The sequence below is a fragment of the Enhydra lutris genome, unplaced genomic scaffold, assembly GCF_002288905.1.
Source record: "Enhydra lutris kenyoni isolate GAN:26980312 unplaced genomic scaffold, ASM228890v2 scaffoldscaffold12, whole genome shotgun sequence".
Taxonomy (NCBI): Eukaryota; Metazoa; Chordata; class Mammalia; order Carnivora; family Mustelidae; genus Enhydra; species Enhydra lutris.
The window spans coordinates 6,763,548-6,780,672 of NW_019154096.1; the positions used below are offsets into that span (position 1 = coordinate 6,763,548).

Consider the following 17,125-nt stretch of genomic DNA (forward strand, 5'->3'; position numbering starts at 1 on the left):
TGTCTACTACTTAGCACAGCACAGGGAAGTTGGTAGGAAACCAGTAAGGAAATCTTGTCGATTGTTAACACTGTGGCAGGGATAGCATTGTCAGATCTTTTGGGCCACCTGCCAGCTAGATGATTTACTCCTTAGAGCAACCACTTGAAAGGTAAGTTTTCACTGGAAGAGAAGACAGGCTTAAAAGAGGTGGGAACTGGCTGGGATGGCAGGGGCAGTACTGAGATTTCTCAAGTCACACAGTTCTTAAAACTTGTCCTCAAGGATTATTGGAGAGGTTTTTCTTGTTTGTTTTCCTAATGCAAGTTTTGGACAGTTTGCAAACAGATCCAGATATTGGCAGGAAGGGCTGTGGGGAGAGCTACACGCATGACTCACTTTTCCATACGGCTTGTGTACCTAAGAGTCAAAGATGTCTCTCAACAAATGCTTGAAGGATTGAGGTGGTTCTTATTGATGGGACAAGGTGTAGCTTCTTCTGTGTAAGACTAGTATAAGCTAGCTATTTTTATAAACAAAGCAAGTAATATGAAGCATTCCCTCCAGAATTCCCTGTCATGGCTGCTCGCCATTTTGTGAGTGCTCAGTGATTCTGAGACCATTGAGGTTTGCTGGCCAAAGTTGTGCTTCCCGGTTGTCACTTGTTCTTAGTTTCATATATCAGCCTGATTTTCTAGGAGCAGGAGCCAGTATTTAACATATTAGCTGGAATACATTGGGAGAGAGAATCCTGATGAAATTCAACTATCTCACACTGGTGTCGATGTTATTAGAAGAAACAGATCTGAGTGTCCAAAGGAACAGAGAGGTCTTACATATAAGAATTTTTATCTTCAAGTAGTATATATATATAATGGAATACTATGCAGCCATCAAAAGAAATGAAATCTTGCCACTTGAGATGATGTGGATGGAACTAGAGGGTATTATGCTTAGCAAAATAAGTCAATTAGAGAAAGATAACTATCATATGATCTCCATGATATGAGGAAGTGGAAATGCAACATGAGGGGTTTGGAGCTAGGAAAAGAATAAATGAAACAAGGTGGGATCGGGAGGGAGACAAACCATAAGAGACTCTAATCTCACAAAACAAACTGAGGGTTGCCGTGGGGAAGGGAGTAGGGAGAGGGTGATGGGGTTATGGACATTGGGGAGGGTATGTGCTATGGCGAGTGCTATGAAGTGTGTAAACCTGGCGACTCACAGACCTGTACCCCTGGGGCTAATAATACATTATATGTTTATTAAAAAAATAAAAAATAATAAAAAAAATTTATCTTCAGTCCTGTCTAGAGGAAGGTGAGACACCCAAATAGATCTCTGCTTCTAGGTCCTTCCATATTAAGAGATATTTTTAATGGAATGTTTCTTTACTGCAAAGTCAGATTTAGTGTTGTAATAGATTTTGTACTGCATTTATCTGTCCCTGTAATAGTGTTTTAAACTCACTATTGTATTTTAGTTTTTTTGGTCTAGATGTTTCAAGAGATAGGACGACATCTTATTAATCAGTGTATCCCCAAGCCCAGCAAAATTCCTTGTACATCACAGACATCCACAAGGATTTCCAGAACAAATGAACAATCAAATGCAAAGCTCAGTTCATCAACTTTCTCTCTAAATAGGTTTCCTTTCCTGCCTTCCCTGACCATGTCATCCTGGTCTCCCATATTGAAAACCAATGACTCTTGCTCACTTCAACATCCAGTCATTTCCTGGGTGTTTTGAATTCATCCCCCATAGCCCTGTGTGGCGCTTTCTCCTACTTTGTATTCCTGCCCTTGATCAAGCCCTATTTCTTCCTATTTGCGTGACTGTAATAGCTTTTCAGAAAGTTCCAATGATACCTCTCTTCCTACTCCATAAAATTGCAACTCTTAGTACATTCATTTCCCTAAATTTTATGTGATAATTACTCCAATACACAAAAAGCTTTTGAGTCTCACCCTGTCTAATAGGTCAACTATTAATATGCATTTGTATACTCAAGCCTTACAAAGTTCCTAGGCAAACTTACTTTTCATTTTCCCATACAACATTATAGTTAGATATAATATTTGGTACATATTTTAAGATATTGAATATATATTTAACCTCATGATATATACACATTGCTGTAAAAATATCTAACTGTAAGAACTGGGAACTATTTGAATATTTTTCCATTGTGATTATTTCAGTGTAATTATTTAGCACGTAATTTATGACTGATGGTCCCTTCTCAGCAATTGTCATGTATCCTCAGGAATGTTTTCAAATTGAGAAATGAACCTACAGATTGTTTTCAAGGTAGTAACAATTTTATGATACTAAATGTAATCACCAATGAAGACTAAATCATGTTTTGCTTCATGGACATGTATTTAAATTTGCATTCAATTTTTGCTTTACAGTTTTCGTGTTTTGGAGGCAGTGTGTGTGTTTTTTTTTTCCTCCAGGGCCCAAACGTATGATTGGCTCCTAAACCCAGCCACGTGTGACTAAAGGACCTGCTCCAGAGGTGCTCCCTTAGCCCCTGGCTGTGTCCTGTGGCCAAAGATCCCTACTTCTCCTAAGGAGACCTGCTCTACACAGCCCTCTCTCCGTGAGGCTTCCACTACATTTCTTGCCCCCCACCCCATTGCCTTGACTCTGGTGGTGCTCTGAGCTTAGGTTCCACCTCTCTTGAGTTCCCTCCCCAACACTCACCCTTCTGTTCTTAGTCCCTTCACCATCTGTCTGCCGTTAGGACTAACTGTGCAAAGCCAGACAGGCGACACGGCCCTACGTGCGTGATGTTCTAACCGAATCGGTCAATTTTCACTGTTCCTCAGTCATCTCCTGCTTTTTCCAAATTCCGTGTCTCTGAGATTGCCTCTCCATTTCTGCGGTTTTTCCCTTTGGGAATTCTGTCCAACTTTTATCGCTTCTCATGGATACCACCATCTCATCTCCATGAAGATTTACTGATTCCTTCGGACTTTTTCACCTCTCTATCTATAAATGTAATGAAACTGAACTTATTTGGCTGAACTATGAAAGACGTTTGTGGACCCGTTCTATTCCTCTGTAGACTTCTACCTTGGTGACAAGTATCTTTTTTTTTTTTTTTTTGTCCCAGACATTGTTTAGCAAAGTAAGTGGTCTATAGAAAGATTTTAATGTTTATTGCATTGACAAGTAAATATGATCTTGGTTTCTATGTACAAGTCAGGAGAAAGGCTTTTAGAAGCTAATTTTCCCCTACCCCGCTCTTGGCAAGGGGAAGAGACCCAGAGCCTTCCAGAGTAGGAAAGGCAGACTCTGAGGGCAGAATGACAACAGAATTGGCCTGTTTTCTGGTCTTCAACCTCCAAAATACTGCAGTAATGAGGTGATAATCTCTTGAAGTAATGAGAGAAAACCGAGCCTGAGAAAAATGCCTTGAAATAATGTACTCCAATCACCCACTTTGTAGGAAAATTGAGAGCCAGGGACTTGGTTCAAATCACCCCAAATTAGAGATAGAGCCAGACACATGAGCCACATCTGCACTGTGTTTCTGTCACTTCTCTTGTGTTCATCTTTGATGGACCCAGGCAGTCTTGTCAGAAGTGGAGAAAGCCTGAGGGACACAGACTTGAGGGATTGTTCTTCTGAATAAAATTTACGCAACACACTTGGGTGAAACCTGTGTGTGTGTGTGTGTGTGTGCGTGTGTGTGTGTGTACGTGTTGTCCTACCTTACCTTCCCATTTAAAGCCTTCATAGCCTCTACTGCATCTTCTCGATTACTGAAGTGCACAAAAGCATAGTCTCGAATCTTCTTTACTCTCTCCACAGCACCTAGAAATGGAGAGTAGCCCCATTAGCAAAAACCAAGAAAGCCCTGAGAATGATTTGATTTTTTTTTTCGGGAGACTCACTACTTAGCTAAGCTCTTAGTGAGAATATTCACTAGGTCCAGGTTTACAATTCAACACATCCAACAGAAGTTTTATTTGTATTTTTTTAACATGCCCTATATTCTGCCTTATTGTTAGTTATGGATTGTGTTTCCCACTTCCTAGGTTATAAGATCCTTAAGGATAGAAGTACTATCTTACTTTGTCTGGCATAAAATGTAAAAGATAGTAACTTATACTCAGGGAAATATTCATTGAATTGATTTGAAGTTAACTACTGGACATCCTATTAATCTCTACTTAGGCGATTACCTTTTAAAATTTTATGGCTTTTCCCCAGAAAAATGTTTTATCTTTTGATTTATGGACTAAAACTTTAGAATTAGGAAAGACTTTAGTGATGATTTACTTTAAGCTTTTTAAAAAATTTATTTGGCCTTAATGTAAGTATTTTTAACTTAGATTAGGAACCTAGGGTTCTGACAAGGAAAGTGAGATTCATGAGTTGACGCCACCAGGAACCTGAATGCAGATTTCTTAACTGCTTATCTGATGTTCTTTTGATTAAAAAAAAAAGTAATTCTGGACACTGGGGAGGGTATGTGCTATGGTGAGTGCTGTGAATTATGTAAGACTGAAGATTCTCAGACCTGTACCCCTGAAACAAATAGTACATTATATGTTTTATAAAAAAGTGGCTTCTGAAAGAATATCAGAAAACCAAGAAAGTTCCTTGCAATGCTGTTCATAATATTTAAATGTTGGAAACAATGTAGATATCCACTAACTCTACCTTGAGAAATGTCTTTTATAGAAGCACCCCTGGAGTGCTAGAGAAGCAAAAGGATCAGCATAAAGACATAACTTTACCGCTGTTAAAATAGCAAAAATAAAACCACTCAAAGTCCATTCTCATGAGATTGATTATACCCAATACATTCATATCAAATAATGTGAGTATTTAAAGAGAACAAATAGGGGGCGCCTGGGTGGCTCAGTGGGTTAAAGCCTCTGCCTTCGGCTCAGGTCATGATCTCAGGGTCCTGGAATCGAGTCCCGCCTCTGGCTTTCTGCTTAGTGGGGAGCCTACTTCCTCCTCTCTCTCTCTGCCTGCCTCTCTGCCTACTTGTGATCTCTGTCTGTCAAATAAATAAATAAAATCTTCAAAAAAAAAAAAAAAGAACAAATAGACCTATGTATACTTACGTGGAAAGCTTTAAGACCTATTGTTATATTTTAAAAGTTTGTAAAATAATAAGTATAATACTCTAACATTTATGTTTTTAAAATCCCAACCCACATATGTGCACACATAAATAAGGATATACACACAGAAAGAGAACTGGAAAGACAGAGACCAAACTGTTAAAATAGAGATTACTTCAGGAATGGGGAGAAAATTTGGAGAGAATAAAGGGAAATTTCATATTTTAATTTATATGCCTTGGTATTTTGCAAAAATTTGCAATGCTTATTATTTGTGTAATAAAAAAATAACAAATCAACCTAATCTATTTTTATATAGAGGAACTGCTGCATATGTTGATGGTAACATGTATAAAAAAAAGTTTTACCAGAACAGTTGAAACTTACATTTTATTATTAAAATGTTGCTAGAGAATATTGTTGATTACACAGTCTCAAGAGTAAGTTATTCTTCTTGGAGTGAAGGTGAAATGGACACTTGTGTAACTTGTTAGCAGTTAACTGTTTAGCATGCCAATTGTCATTTTTTTTAAATTTTTTTTAAAGATTTTATTTATTTCACAGACAGAGATCACAAGTAGGCAGAGAGACAGGCAGAGAGAGAGGAGAGAGGGGGAAGCAGGCTCCCTGCTGAGCAGAGAGCCTGATGCGGGGCTTGATCCCAGGACCCTGGGATCATGACCTGAGCTGAAGGCAGAGGCTTTAATCCACTGAGCCACCCAGGCGCCCCCAGTTGTCTTTTAGTGACTCTGACTCCGGGGTGTCTCGAGAGACTGGATTCCTTCTCTTATCCTAGTCACCACACAGAACCTACGATGGGACCCTTCCCTAGGAATGGACGAGAAGAGCAGATAAGGTTTCTCCTTTGTCCTCGCCTATCAAGGTTCAGTTATCTATCCTCTTAGATTCAAGATCACAAAGGCAATTTGACTTTTTACTCTCCCACAATGGTTGGACGGCTGTAAGTTGTCTTTTGGAATGATGGCAGGGCTGTAATGCAGGGACATTGAAAAACCTGGGGTAATCCTCTCGTCCCTCAGCGTTCAACCCTTGACTTCTTATGGCAGTCATTGTCCAAGGCACGACTGTCTGGTGAGGCTAAGGAAGTACATGAAGGTATTTGAGACCGTGAAGCAGGGGACGTGGAATTAACCGACCTTCCAGCACCGTCTCTTTAGTCCTTCAGGGTCGGGTAGGGTAACTACCATGACCTAACCCCATGGCTTATCCTGGTCATTGAGAAGTGAAAGGGGAGGCCAATGAGGGTCTCTATCTTTCCAGTCTTGGCTCCATTCATTCTTCAGTGCTGTCATTCATCAAGGCTCCTCTTGACCGTTAGCCCCCTGAGAACAGGATCTGGTTTAGGGGCGTCCTGGTATTATCATCACCAGGTCCTACCTAGTACCGTGTGTGTAGAGGCTGCTCTACAAATAATACATGGGAAGAGCAAATATTACCAGTCAATTCACGCTCCAGCTTCCAGCACTCATATTCGTTAGGTGGCATTTCGGGTGGTTACGGATCTAAATGTCCCCCAGCTCTGCTCGCAGGTAACGAACCTGGCTTGGATTTTTAAGCTAGGCTGTTCAGCTGCACCTGACTTTGGAAATCTTAATGAATGAAGATCTAGCCTCATGAAACAAGTTAGAAAGGGAGCATGGTTTTCCCTACAATAGTGTTCACCACGTGGCTTATGATGGTATGGCCCTTCTTCAGTCTGTAGGAGTTTGTTTACTGATGGATCATTACTTGGCAGAGGGCAGAAGCCATAAAATAACAGCGGTCATCATCAGCAACGAAGTAAAAGACTCTAAAGTCGTAACGTAGGGAACTGCAAAAATATTACTCAATTCATGATCCACTTGTCAGCAATGCATCAATTACCCGATGAGAAACACGCTGCTATCCGAAGGCCATGGTTCTCAGAGCAGCAGCTTCAGTTCCCCCCCCGGAACTCAGGAGAAATGCCAATGCCCGGCCTCCCCAACCCCCACCCTGGACCCACTGATTCAGAAACACCCGGGGGAAGAGCCCGCAATCTGTTTTATGCCCTCTTGGTGATTTGGATGTGAAACTGTTTTAGGGAAATCAGATTTTGTAGAATGACTATAATTGGAATTTCAGCAGATAGCCTTAGGCTACACAGGGGAAAAACAGGTTTTCAGCCCCAGTTTCTGTTCTGATTGTCAGTTATTTCTCTGAATGTCAGTAGAGTATTTTTAGGTTAATCAGGGTTAAAATAATAGGGTCAAATATTTGCCAGGAATATTTAGGCTCCTTTGAGGGATCCAAACTTTCAATACGGTTTTTAAGGGGTTATTTTCCTATTCTCTCTGGAAATTTTCCTAGGTAAGTATAAACACACCCTTTCCACTGGAAAATAAACTAGTCAGCTCTGACTTTTTCTTCCTAATACAGCAGGTGTCTGCTAGTCCTCTACCCTCTATAGTTTATATTCTTTTGTGGAGTGCCAAGAAGCAGCCACACATCACTATAGAGCCCTGAGTTGTGCCACCAGAGGAGGAGAGGAGGAGAGAGGGAGAGAGAGCCTGCATTTATTATTTTCACTATAAACTAGGACGACACGAGCTCATGTCTCCCTTTAATGGGATAAACTGATGACCAGGGGACTAGGACAGGAAGCAGTCTTTGAGTCATTTCTCATTCCAGCTTTTTCCAAAAAGCAAAAACAGAACAAAGCAAAATGGTAATGTTTTAATTAGATAAAAGGGAGATATATATTTTGCAACTGTCATCACCATGCGTTTCTAGAACCTCTTCGTGAACCAAAACTGAAACCCTGGATCTATTAAATAATCATTTCTGAGTCCTTTCTCCCCTGTCCTTGGGTAGCCACCATGATTATCTATTCTTCAGGACCCAGGGTGTCGTTTCCCCCAGTGATGGCGTTATTTTGTATTTCCATATACAGGGCACGTGGTTCTCTCTGCTCCAACTTCTCCCAGCATCTATGTCATCTTTGATGATCGCTACTACTACTGCGATTGTTATCTTGGCCAGTGGGCAATGTTTTGGAGTTGCATTTCCCAGGTGAATAACGAGTGACGTTGAACATCTTTTAATGTGAGTGTTGACCTTGTGTCTACAGCAATCGCACAACATTGTTCATTGGACAAATGTACATTGGAATTTTTATTTAATTTTTGGTAGATATATTGTTTGCAGATGTTTTCTCCCATTCTGTGGGTTGCTTTGTCAGTGTTGAGAGTGTCCTCTGGTGCAGTTTTTAATTTGGGTGTAGTTCAATTAATCTATTTTTTCTTTGTTGCCTGGACTTTTAATACGGTCAGAGAATTTGTTGCCAAATCCAGTGTCAAGAAGCTTTACCCTGTATATTCCTCTAATTTTTTTTAGCTCACAAGTCACTTCTCTTAAACATGAATCTTACATGTGCCCCAAGGGTAGGCTGTCATGGCTGTTATTCTTCTGGAGTATCATTTAGCTGGGCAGGGTGGGGGTGGGAGGTGCAGAGGGAGAAGGTGAAAGAGAATCTCAAACAGGCTCCCTGTTGAGCGTGGAGCCTGATGCGTGGCTCAATCTCACAACCCTGAGATCATGACCTGAGCCAAATTCAAGAGTTGGACACTTAACTGGCTAAGTCACTGGAGGGGGGTGTGTGTGTCCACTCTTCTGGAACATCTTAAACTCCTTCCACACATACATTACATCTGTTCACTCCTCCCACAGTGCCTGGCACATAGGAGCTACTAAAGTGATGATAGTTGAATGAATGAGTGAGTGAGAGGAATGAGGATGGGACAGGGAGATCTCCAAGTGGCTAAGAACGTGGTCTTAGCCAGACCTGGATTCAAATCTGGGATTTGCCACTTAATAGTTGTATGACCCTGAGGAAGCAATGTAACTGCTCTGTGTTCTGGTTTTCCCACCTTTACAGTAATGGAAGTGCCGCAGTAACCTACATCCTAGGGTGACTTGTGCCATGAAAGTGGAAAAATTTTATCATAGTGATAAACTTAGGCCAGAGTGTGTTCCCAAACATGTTAATTCCACAAGATGGTTGGCCAAAAAGAGACCCATGGTCGAAAAATTTGGGAAAGGAGCCATCCTACATTTCCCTTTGGAGACTTTCAAAGCACATTAGAAGGTTAAGGACTCGGATAAGTTCTGCAATGAAAAAAAAATCTGTTTAATTGTCCTGAATCTGTGTTTATGGATTTATTTGACCATGGACCCCTTTTATCAGTAGCATCTACTAAGTGTCCACAGAATTAATGTTCTGCAGAACTGGCTTTGGAAAATTCTCGTTTGGACATTGTTTCCTGAAATGCTTAACCTGTCTCAATATCGTAGTTCCTACAGGAGAAAAAAGCAATGAGGTCTGAATCTCATGATATAAAACTGATACTGCAAAGTACTGACAAGATGAGCAGCAATAATTATCCTCCTCCATCTCCCTCTGTTCCTTTCCCTTCCTCCTCACCCAAATGAGTTTCCTGGAATTAATTCTCATCTCCCTATTTATGTAGCTGAAGTAACAATCATATTCCATTCAACCAGTGGTTCTCAAATGGGGGCAAATTTGCCCTCCAGAGTAAATGTCTGGAGACATTTTTGGCTATTACATCTTGGGGGGTGTTACTGGCATCTAAAGGGTAGAGGTATGGGATAGAGTTAAAATTCCTATAATGCCCAGGACAGAACCCCCACGACCAAGGGTTATCTGGCCTAAAATGTTAAGAGCACTGAGGGTGAGAAACCCTGACTTCGATATAGTTCTGGCTATACATTCCTCAACACAGTAAATATTTACTGAGCATCTACTATGACCCAGGCCCAGAGACTGGGGCTGAGGAGATGACAGAAGCCAAAGAACCCTCATGGGATTTACAGTTTAGTGAAGGAAGTTGTGTGTTAATTAAGTAATCACACAGATAACTGTAGAGTAATGATGTCAATGAATGTTTTAGGACCATATGTCCCTTTTTCTCTAATCCTAGGGCTGGTCTATGGTTTTTGTAGTCTACATGCAATTAGAAGAATGCTAAAGGAAAGCTATTCTGTTTAAAGTCATGGGAAGTCATCGGTAGCCCAAGTGTTTTTAAAGTACATCTCAAAAACTTCATCTTCTCTGGTATGTCCTACCTGGTTTAATATTGTTGAATTCTTTCTCAATCATCTCTTCTGTGGTAGACAGCATCAGGTTTCTCACGTACAGGATTTTCACGGAGGACATCGTGTCCTCGTCCACCTCCACCTCGGGCTCCGCCCAGTCTACTGCGATAGGATGACCCCATAACTGAATCCTTCCTGTTCAAAAGGATCACAAGTATGATTAGTTACGCAGAAATCAGGAAATCATCATCTCCATTTGCTGAGAAGGCCTTTTAAATGCAACCGATGTTTTGAGGTCTTGGTAGAGTATGAAGACTGATATTCAAGAGGTGATGACTGATTTTAGGAAACCTTCCAAATAGAAGGAAGAGGTGGTAGAAGGGATTCTCTGTGGCAGATGGCTTATCGTAATGATGGAGCATAAAGGGAACTGGGATGTGGTTTGAAATGCAACAGAAATGAGGCAGCAATGGGAAGGTTTGGGTTCTCCAGCTCCAGCTCTCACAGGGGGAGGAAAATAGTCGTTGAAAGGGAGGTGGCAGAAGGGGAGAAAGGGCAAAATGGATTTAGGGCTCTGACATAGAGTCTGACTTCACGAAGCATTAAAAAGATCAGTAGGAAGTATGTCTGCTGCTGTTGGGATCTGTGTGACCAGTGGCCACCACCAAGCTACAAACTGGTGTGTGGGCAAGAATGACTGGGGACACAGGGTCCCCTCGTATGTTCTCTGTCCCTTACATTCGTTAGGGCTCTCATCAGCTCTGCCCCCTCCTCTTTCTCTGATGGCACATGGATAACTTGGGAATCTGCAGAAAAACATTTCACCGTGTTCAAGAAGACAGAGCAATGGAAGGGTCTGTGATGAGAAACCGAACTCTTTGTGATGACTACGTCTATTCTTGGATTCCTGAAGTTGCAATTTATTGTGTATCTTGCCCTATAGAATGTGTTTTCCATTCGCTACCTCGGTTCCTGCTCACAATCACTCCATGGGGAGGGGCGGTCAACTTAATTTCTAAATTTGGAAATTCTGTGTGTTTTTTGTGAGTCGTTTTGGAAGAGCTTTAAGAAATACCCAACCTGGGGCACCTGGCTGGCTCAGTGGGTTAAGCCGCTGCCTTTGGCTCAGGTCATGATCTCAGGGTCCTGGGATGGAGCTCCACATCGGGCTCTCTGCTCAGCAGGGAGCCTGCTTCCTCCTCTCTCTCTGCCTGCCTATCTGCCTACTTGTGATCTCTCTCTCTGTCAAATAAATAAATAAAATCTTTAAAAAAAAAAAAAAGAAATACCCAACCTGAGTCCCACTCATAGGTGTGCTGGACCCAATCCCCTTCCACTTGCTGTTAGACTGCTACATTTTCAGAGAACACTGTTATAGCCCATTGGCCTTTGCCATCCTGGTCTGGGACCGCAGGAGGCCGTCGGCCAGCCAGAAGGTCTGCAGAAGGCTGCGGTGGACGGAATTGGAGGAGGTATGGTAAACAGTGATCTCCTTCAACATCCCCGTGGAAGTCGGGGCTGCTGAGGGATTTGGGAACATAGGCTTTGAAGTTCAAGTTCAAACGTCAGATCACAATCCTGACTAGGAAGTCACCTTTCGAAACACTGATCTCCTCATCTACAAAATGGGGATAATGGAAGTACTACCTAGTGTCGTGGAAATAAAAGATGGTGTACGTAAGGGACCTAATCACTTTCCAGGGATGTGCTCTCCCTTGACCGTTTTGGGGTTTTTGGTCTTTCCTTGTGGCATAGTTTCTTCAGAGTTACTCTTTAGGTGAAATAGATAGTATTTTGTTGTTGTTGTTGTTGTTTGTTTTTTGTTTTTTAAGCATTTCCTTTGGAAGGGAGCAATGCCCACTGTAGTAAAGGCTCCTGTTTACTCCTCCAGGCGTTCTTACCAACCTCCCCTCGGGTGATGGCCAGTATCCTGAGTCATGGAGTTAGCAGTGAATGACAACACGGGCCACACAACAAAATAACCTAGAAAACTTAAAACACCAGGGCCCCAGAGAGGCCGATTCAGGTGATCAGAGGTTGATCTAGTTTCTGGTATTGTTTCAAAACCTCCTCATATCATTTGCATCTGCAGCCCACAGCGGACAGCTGCTGACTTAGATCTCGCGTTCTCGAACTTGGGTCTCCACAGCATGGCATCCTGGGAGCTCGTTACAAATGCAAATGGCGGGTGCCCGTCCAGACCCACTGAGCCTGGAACTGCGGGGTGGGGACCACGCTGGCTGCGCTCTCACGAGCCCTCCAGGTGACTGCCGCGCTGGCTGATGGTGGAGCCACGGCGAGAACTTGCCTCGCAGCGTCCTTACCACGCTCTGCTTGCTTCAGAGGTAGACGCCGCACCCAGGGCTGTGGGACACACACCCCTCTGGAAGGACGCAGGGCCGGGAGGCAGTGGCCACTGTTGGCAGGGAGGTAAGTGGCTGGGCCCCACACGTCACATTCATTAGACAGCGGTTGTCTCTGTCTCCAAGTCTGGGTGGGTTAGGAAGGAAAAGCTGCTTGCGGCTCTTATTGTGGTTGCTAAAGATCCCTGCTTTCCAACCAGGCTCCCCAGAGAACTGCCAGTGACCCAAACCCTTTGCTGCTGTTGAATCTACAGTGAGGGAACAGGCTGTCCCAGTGGGTCGTCGGTCTTGCTCACGGGGTGCAGCAGGAACGAGCAGTCGTCTCCTGCCGGCGGATCCGCGGCCAGTCCACAGCCAGGACGCCCCGAGACTCCCGCGCAGCCCAAGAAACTCAGCTCAGTCGAGTGTCCCTCCAGGGGGGATGAAGGGGGCTGCCTCAGTCCTCACGAAGGGGTGCAGTGGCTGGGGAGACCAAGGGGGCCTGTATGCCGGTGGTTCCTGCAGGCACCATCTCTAAGGAAAAGTCAGGGCCTCGGGAGCAGGCAAAACCAAGTTCCAGAGAATTCCTGAGGGCTGGCTACCCCATCCTGGTGGGACTAGTCCGCTCGGTTCAAGTGGAGAGAAACTCTTTGGTGGGTCAGTATGCGGTTTTCCTGGAAGAGCGGAAGCCGAGCGAAAGTTCTGGTTCTCTAGGGACGCTGATTAGCCCCTGAAAGCTATCTTTCTCCCATATTGTACCCTCTCTCACCGCTAGCCTCCCTGACCCCCCAAAATATGGCACGTATCTGGTTGCACCAGTCATGGGGAGAAGCGGTTAGTGGGAGCTGGGGAGCGGCGGCTGGTTTCTCAGCCCCGGGGCAGCTCAGCTGGGGCTTTGAATGCCATGGGGCCGTGGAGGAGGGGAGGCTGCTGGTCATTCTTGGGGTGGGGGGTACAGTTTTCAGAATAAAGGAGACACCAATCAGCATGGTGTTGTCTAGAACACAGGGGAGTTGGTCCTGCTAGAAAGAAGGCTTTTGTGGGGAAATGGAAGGTAGCCAGTATGTGTGGAAAGGACTGGAGCCTTGAGTAACAGGCTCAGTTTTTCCCTCTGTCTCCGCTGCCCCAAGCCAGCAGGTGATTATTGTTGAACCGATGAGTGCGCAGGACCATTCAGCTCCCCTTCCCCCTGCCCGACAAGAGAGATCCAAGTCCTATTATTGGCCAGAATCGTCGAAAGGATGACCTGGTATTTTGGGAACACTGATCTGGGGGGGATGTTTGTCGAGAAGGAGGCAGAGAGTGGGGTAATCCAAAAGATAACAGAGTTGGGAGATAATCTGGAGTTTTTGAAAACTGTCTCGGTTTGGGTAGATGTTTTTCAACTCCAGTGATGGTCTGAGATCAGGATGGATCCAAGGGACTTTTTCATGGCAGAACCGTTGAAGAGGGACAAGTCAGCGAGGATACCAAAGATACAATTCGGGTCAACGAGGGGCTAAGGACACCTCAGGAGGAGCGTCGGGGGTTTTCTGTGCCTGTGTAGCACAGGGTCTGACCATGGGATGGCAGCAGAGTAGGGAAGGGAAGCGTCAACCTGAAAAATCCCCATCTCACTAATGGATTTGGCAACTTTGGGGGCGATCTCTTATCTTTTCACTTGAGCTGTCTTCATGAAAATAATAATAAAAAAATCTTCCCCGAGGCACCTGGGTGGCTCAGGTGGTTGAGCTTCCGACTGACTCTTGATTTCGGCTCAGGTCAAGATCTCAGGGTCCTGAGATCAAGCTCCACATTGGGCTCCGTGCTCAGTGGGGAGTCTGGTTGGGATTCTCTACCTCCCCCTCTGCCCCTGCCCTCCCCAATAAATAAATCATAAAAAATAAATCTTTCCGCAGATCAGAAGTCATCTTCCAATTCTGAAAACTTCTAGAGGGCTTACCCTCTCAGTGGGTTAAATTTTCTTTTATGTTGAAGTACAGCTCATACACCTGTTACACTAGACTCAGGGGCACGACCTAGCAATTGGCCCACGGGGCATTACGCTGTGCTCACAAGTGTCGCTCCCATCTGCCACCATAAGATGCTATTACAATATCATTAACGATCTCCCCGTGCTGTACCTTTCATCCCTGTGACTTCCTCATTCATGGTTTGTTTGTGAGCTTGTGTACAGAGACGATATGATATAAATCTAGGTGCTGTTGGTTTTGTCTTTCATTCTGGTGGCTCTCCCATGGGGTTCAAGAGAAGAGTGGATACCAATGTCGCCACTCTGTCATTCTTGAAATCCTCTTATGTTAATATTGATTCATCTTAATACTTTTGTCTAAGTTTTAGTGAATGTTTAAGAATGAGCAGAGGATTTTCAACAATTTCCCTAAAGCTGACCAGGGCCTTGGTGTGGAGTCCTTAAAACTCAGGGATTGAAGGGCATTGCCCAAATGGGACCCACATTATGGTTGTAGTTGGAGGGCTATTCTTTTACCCCCAAATTAGAGAATATTAGACACTAGGCAGTCCTAATAGGAGTTCATGTCCCTTAGCTGTCGTCGGGATCATAGGTCACTCTACAACATAACGGACAATCTACTCCGTTCCTAGAAGCCTCATAACAACGTCTGTGCAGAAAAACAGTGGATATATTCTTCAACCCTTCATCACAGGGTTAGTGCATGAATGTTAGCCTCCGTGCCTGTGTTCCAGAACCCAGTCTGCAGAACCTGCCAGGAGCTGCAGCTACTGTGACCTAGATGAGAAGGGGAAGGGGTTTAAAGTGGCCCAGAAGCAAAGCCCAAGAGCAAACACACAACACCCAGCCTCTGTCTCCTTTTCTCAGGCGCACAGCGGCCTGCAGCAGGCAGGTAGCACAGTGAGGGGGGGGGGTTTCCTCTTTGAGGAGGGGCTGCTTACCTGGCAGCAACTTCCTTCGGGCCATGGCAGCTGTCCGATGACTCTCGTACTCCACAAAGGCGAAGCCCCGGTTTCTGGTTTTGTCGGCAGCGCTCGGGTACACAATCACGTCGACAACTCCTTCGGTGACCTTTTTCATCTCTGCTAGGATTTCTTCTCTCTTCTTGGTCTTCGGGATTCCCCCCACAAACAATCGGCAGTTGTCCACACTGGCGCACACCCCTAAGAGACGCCCATTTCTGCAAACAAATAAAGGGGGGGGGGTAAGACATTCTTTCTGCTTGGCAAGAAATCCTTGTGTGATTGAGGCTTAAGAGGGAGGTTGTAAAACTTTTGACTCCAGACCTGATCTGACCCGTGGATGTGGGATGTTTGGTCTTCCCGGTGTTTCCTCACCACCAGGAACAATCCCCCCGTCCCAAGGCGCACGCACCTTGCCCCTGTCACTCACATAGTCCCCCCCAACCCTTGGCCACACATGGCTGTGAGGTCGTGAGCCCACTGCTCCCTTTCCTTCCCAGCCAAGTAGGGAAGCGATTCTGACATGACTGCTCTTAGAAATTGTCCCTTATGCTGAACACACTTTCACATACTCTCTTACTTGACCTGCCCAGGGAAGATGGGCAGAGCAGGTGCTGTTTCCATTTTATAGATGAAGAACTTGAGACCCCAAGAAACTGAATGACTTGCTTAAGGTTTTGTGGATTTTAAGGGATGAAATTGGCCTCCAGACTCTCAGTTCATTCCTGGTTCTGCTGCCCAGGGTTGCTGATGAACAAGTTCATGTCTGCCTTCCCTGGGAGAGAGCAGATCGGGCTTTTCTGGGGGACATTTGGGAAAATGTATCAAAAATCTTTTGTACATAATTTTGGGGCAAATAGTGCCTCTTCTGGGAGAATGTCTTTAGGAAAGGGATGAACCAACATTTTTGTATCAGGATATTCACTGCTATTATTTAAAATAGTCCCCAGGGGTGCCTGGGTGGCTCAGTGTGTTAAACCTCTGCTTTCGGCTCAGGTCATGATCTCAGAGTCCTGGGATCAAGGCCTGCGTCAGGCTCTCTGCTTGGCAGGGAGCCTGCATCCCGTTCTCTCTCTCTGCCTACCTCTCTGCCTAATTGTGACCTCTCTCTCTCTCTCTCAAATAAATAAAATCTTAAAAAAAAAAAAATAGTCCCCAGATTGGAAATAACCAAAATATCCCACCATCCAGGACCAGTTTAATGCAGCTTGGCTGAGATGATACTGACCCTGGGGCTGGGTCTTTCTGCCTTGTGCACTGTCGTATCTCTGTCACCCCTGGGTTCTTGTGCTCTCAATCCAATAGCCACCCGTTAGGTTAGCTAAAAATTCCTCTTCATCTTTCTAAATATTCCCTGGGGTGGATGCTACCATTCCTGGCTGAGAGTCACTGATACTAAAAACCTGGGAATTTACACCATAGAATTCTCGATAGTCATTTCAACATGGTAATGAAGAAGAACATTCATTGGTTAAAAAACCAGTTCGCCCGAGGCTACCGGCTTAAAAACAAAGACTTCAGGATAAGTATATGAGGACACCATTTTGATAACCACTGTCCTGAAAATCTAGAAAGATACTAAAAAGCAAAACACCAGCACAGTGACTATCTTGGGGCAATGGGATTGTGGAGGAGTGGCTTGAATTTTTATCGCCTTTTTTTTTTTTTTTTTTTTTTTTTTTT

General features: G+C 44.2%; 1 protein-coding gene across 1 annotated transcript in view; it reads right to left on the reverse strand.

Moving 5' to 3' along the window:
* The window catches only part of LOC111145083 (APOBEC1 complementation factor), an 81,472-nt gene that overhangs the window by 15,686 nt on the left and 48,661 nt on the right, over positions 1-17,125 (reverse strand). The window contains exons 5-7 of the mRNA XM_022499712.1: positions 15,422-15,660; positions 10,197-10,361; positions 3,710-3,807 (exon numbers count right to left, since the gene is read on the reverse strand). Of these exons, the coding sequence (XP_022355420.1) occupies positions 3,710-3,807; positions 10,197-10,361; positions 15,422-15,660 (502 nt within the window). The remainder of the gene's footprint in view (positions 1-3,709; positions 3,808-10,196; positions 10,362-15,421; positions 15,661-17,125) is intronic.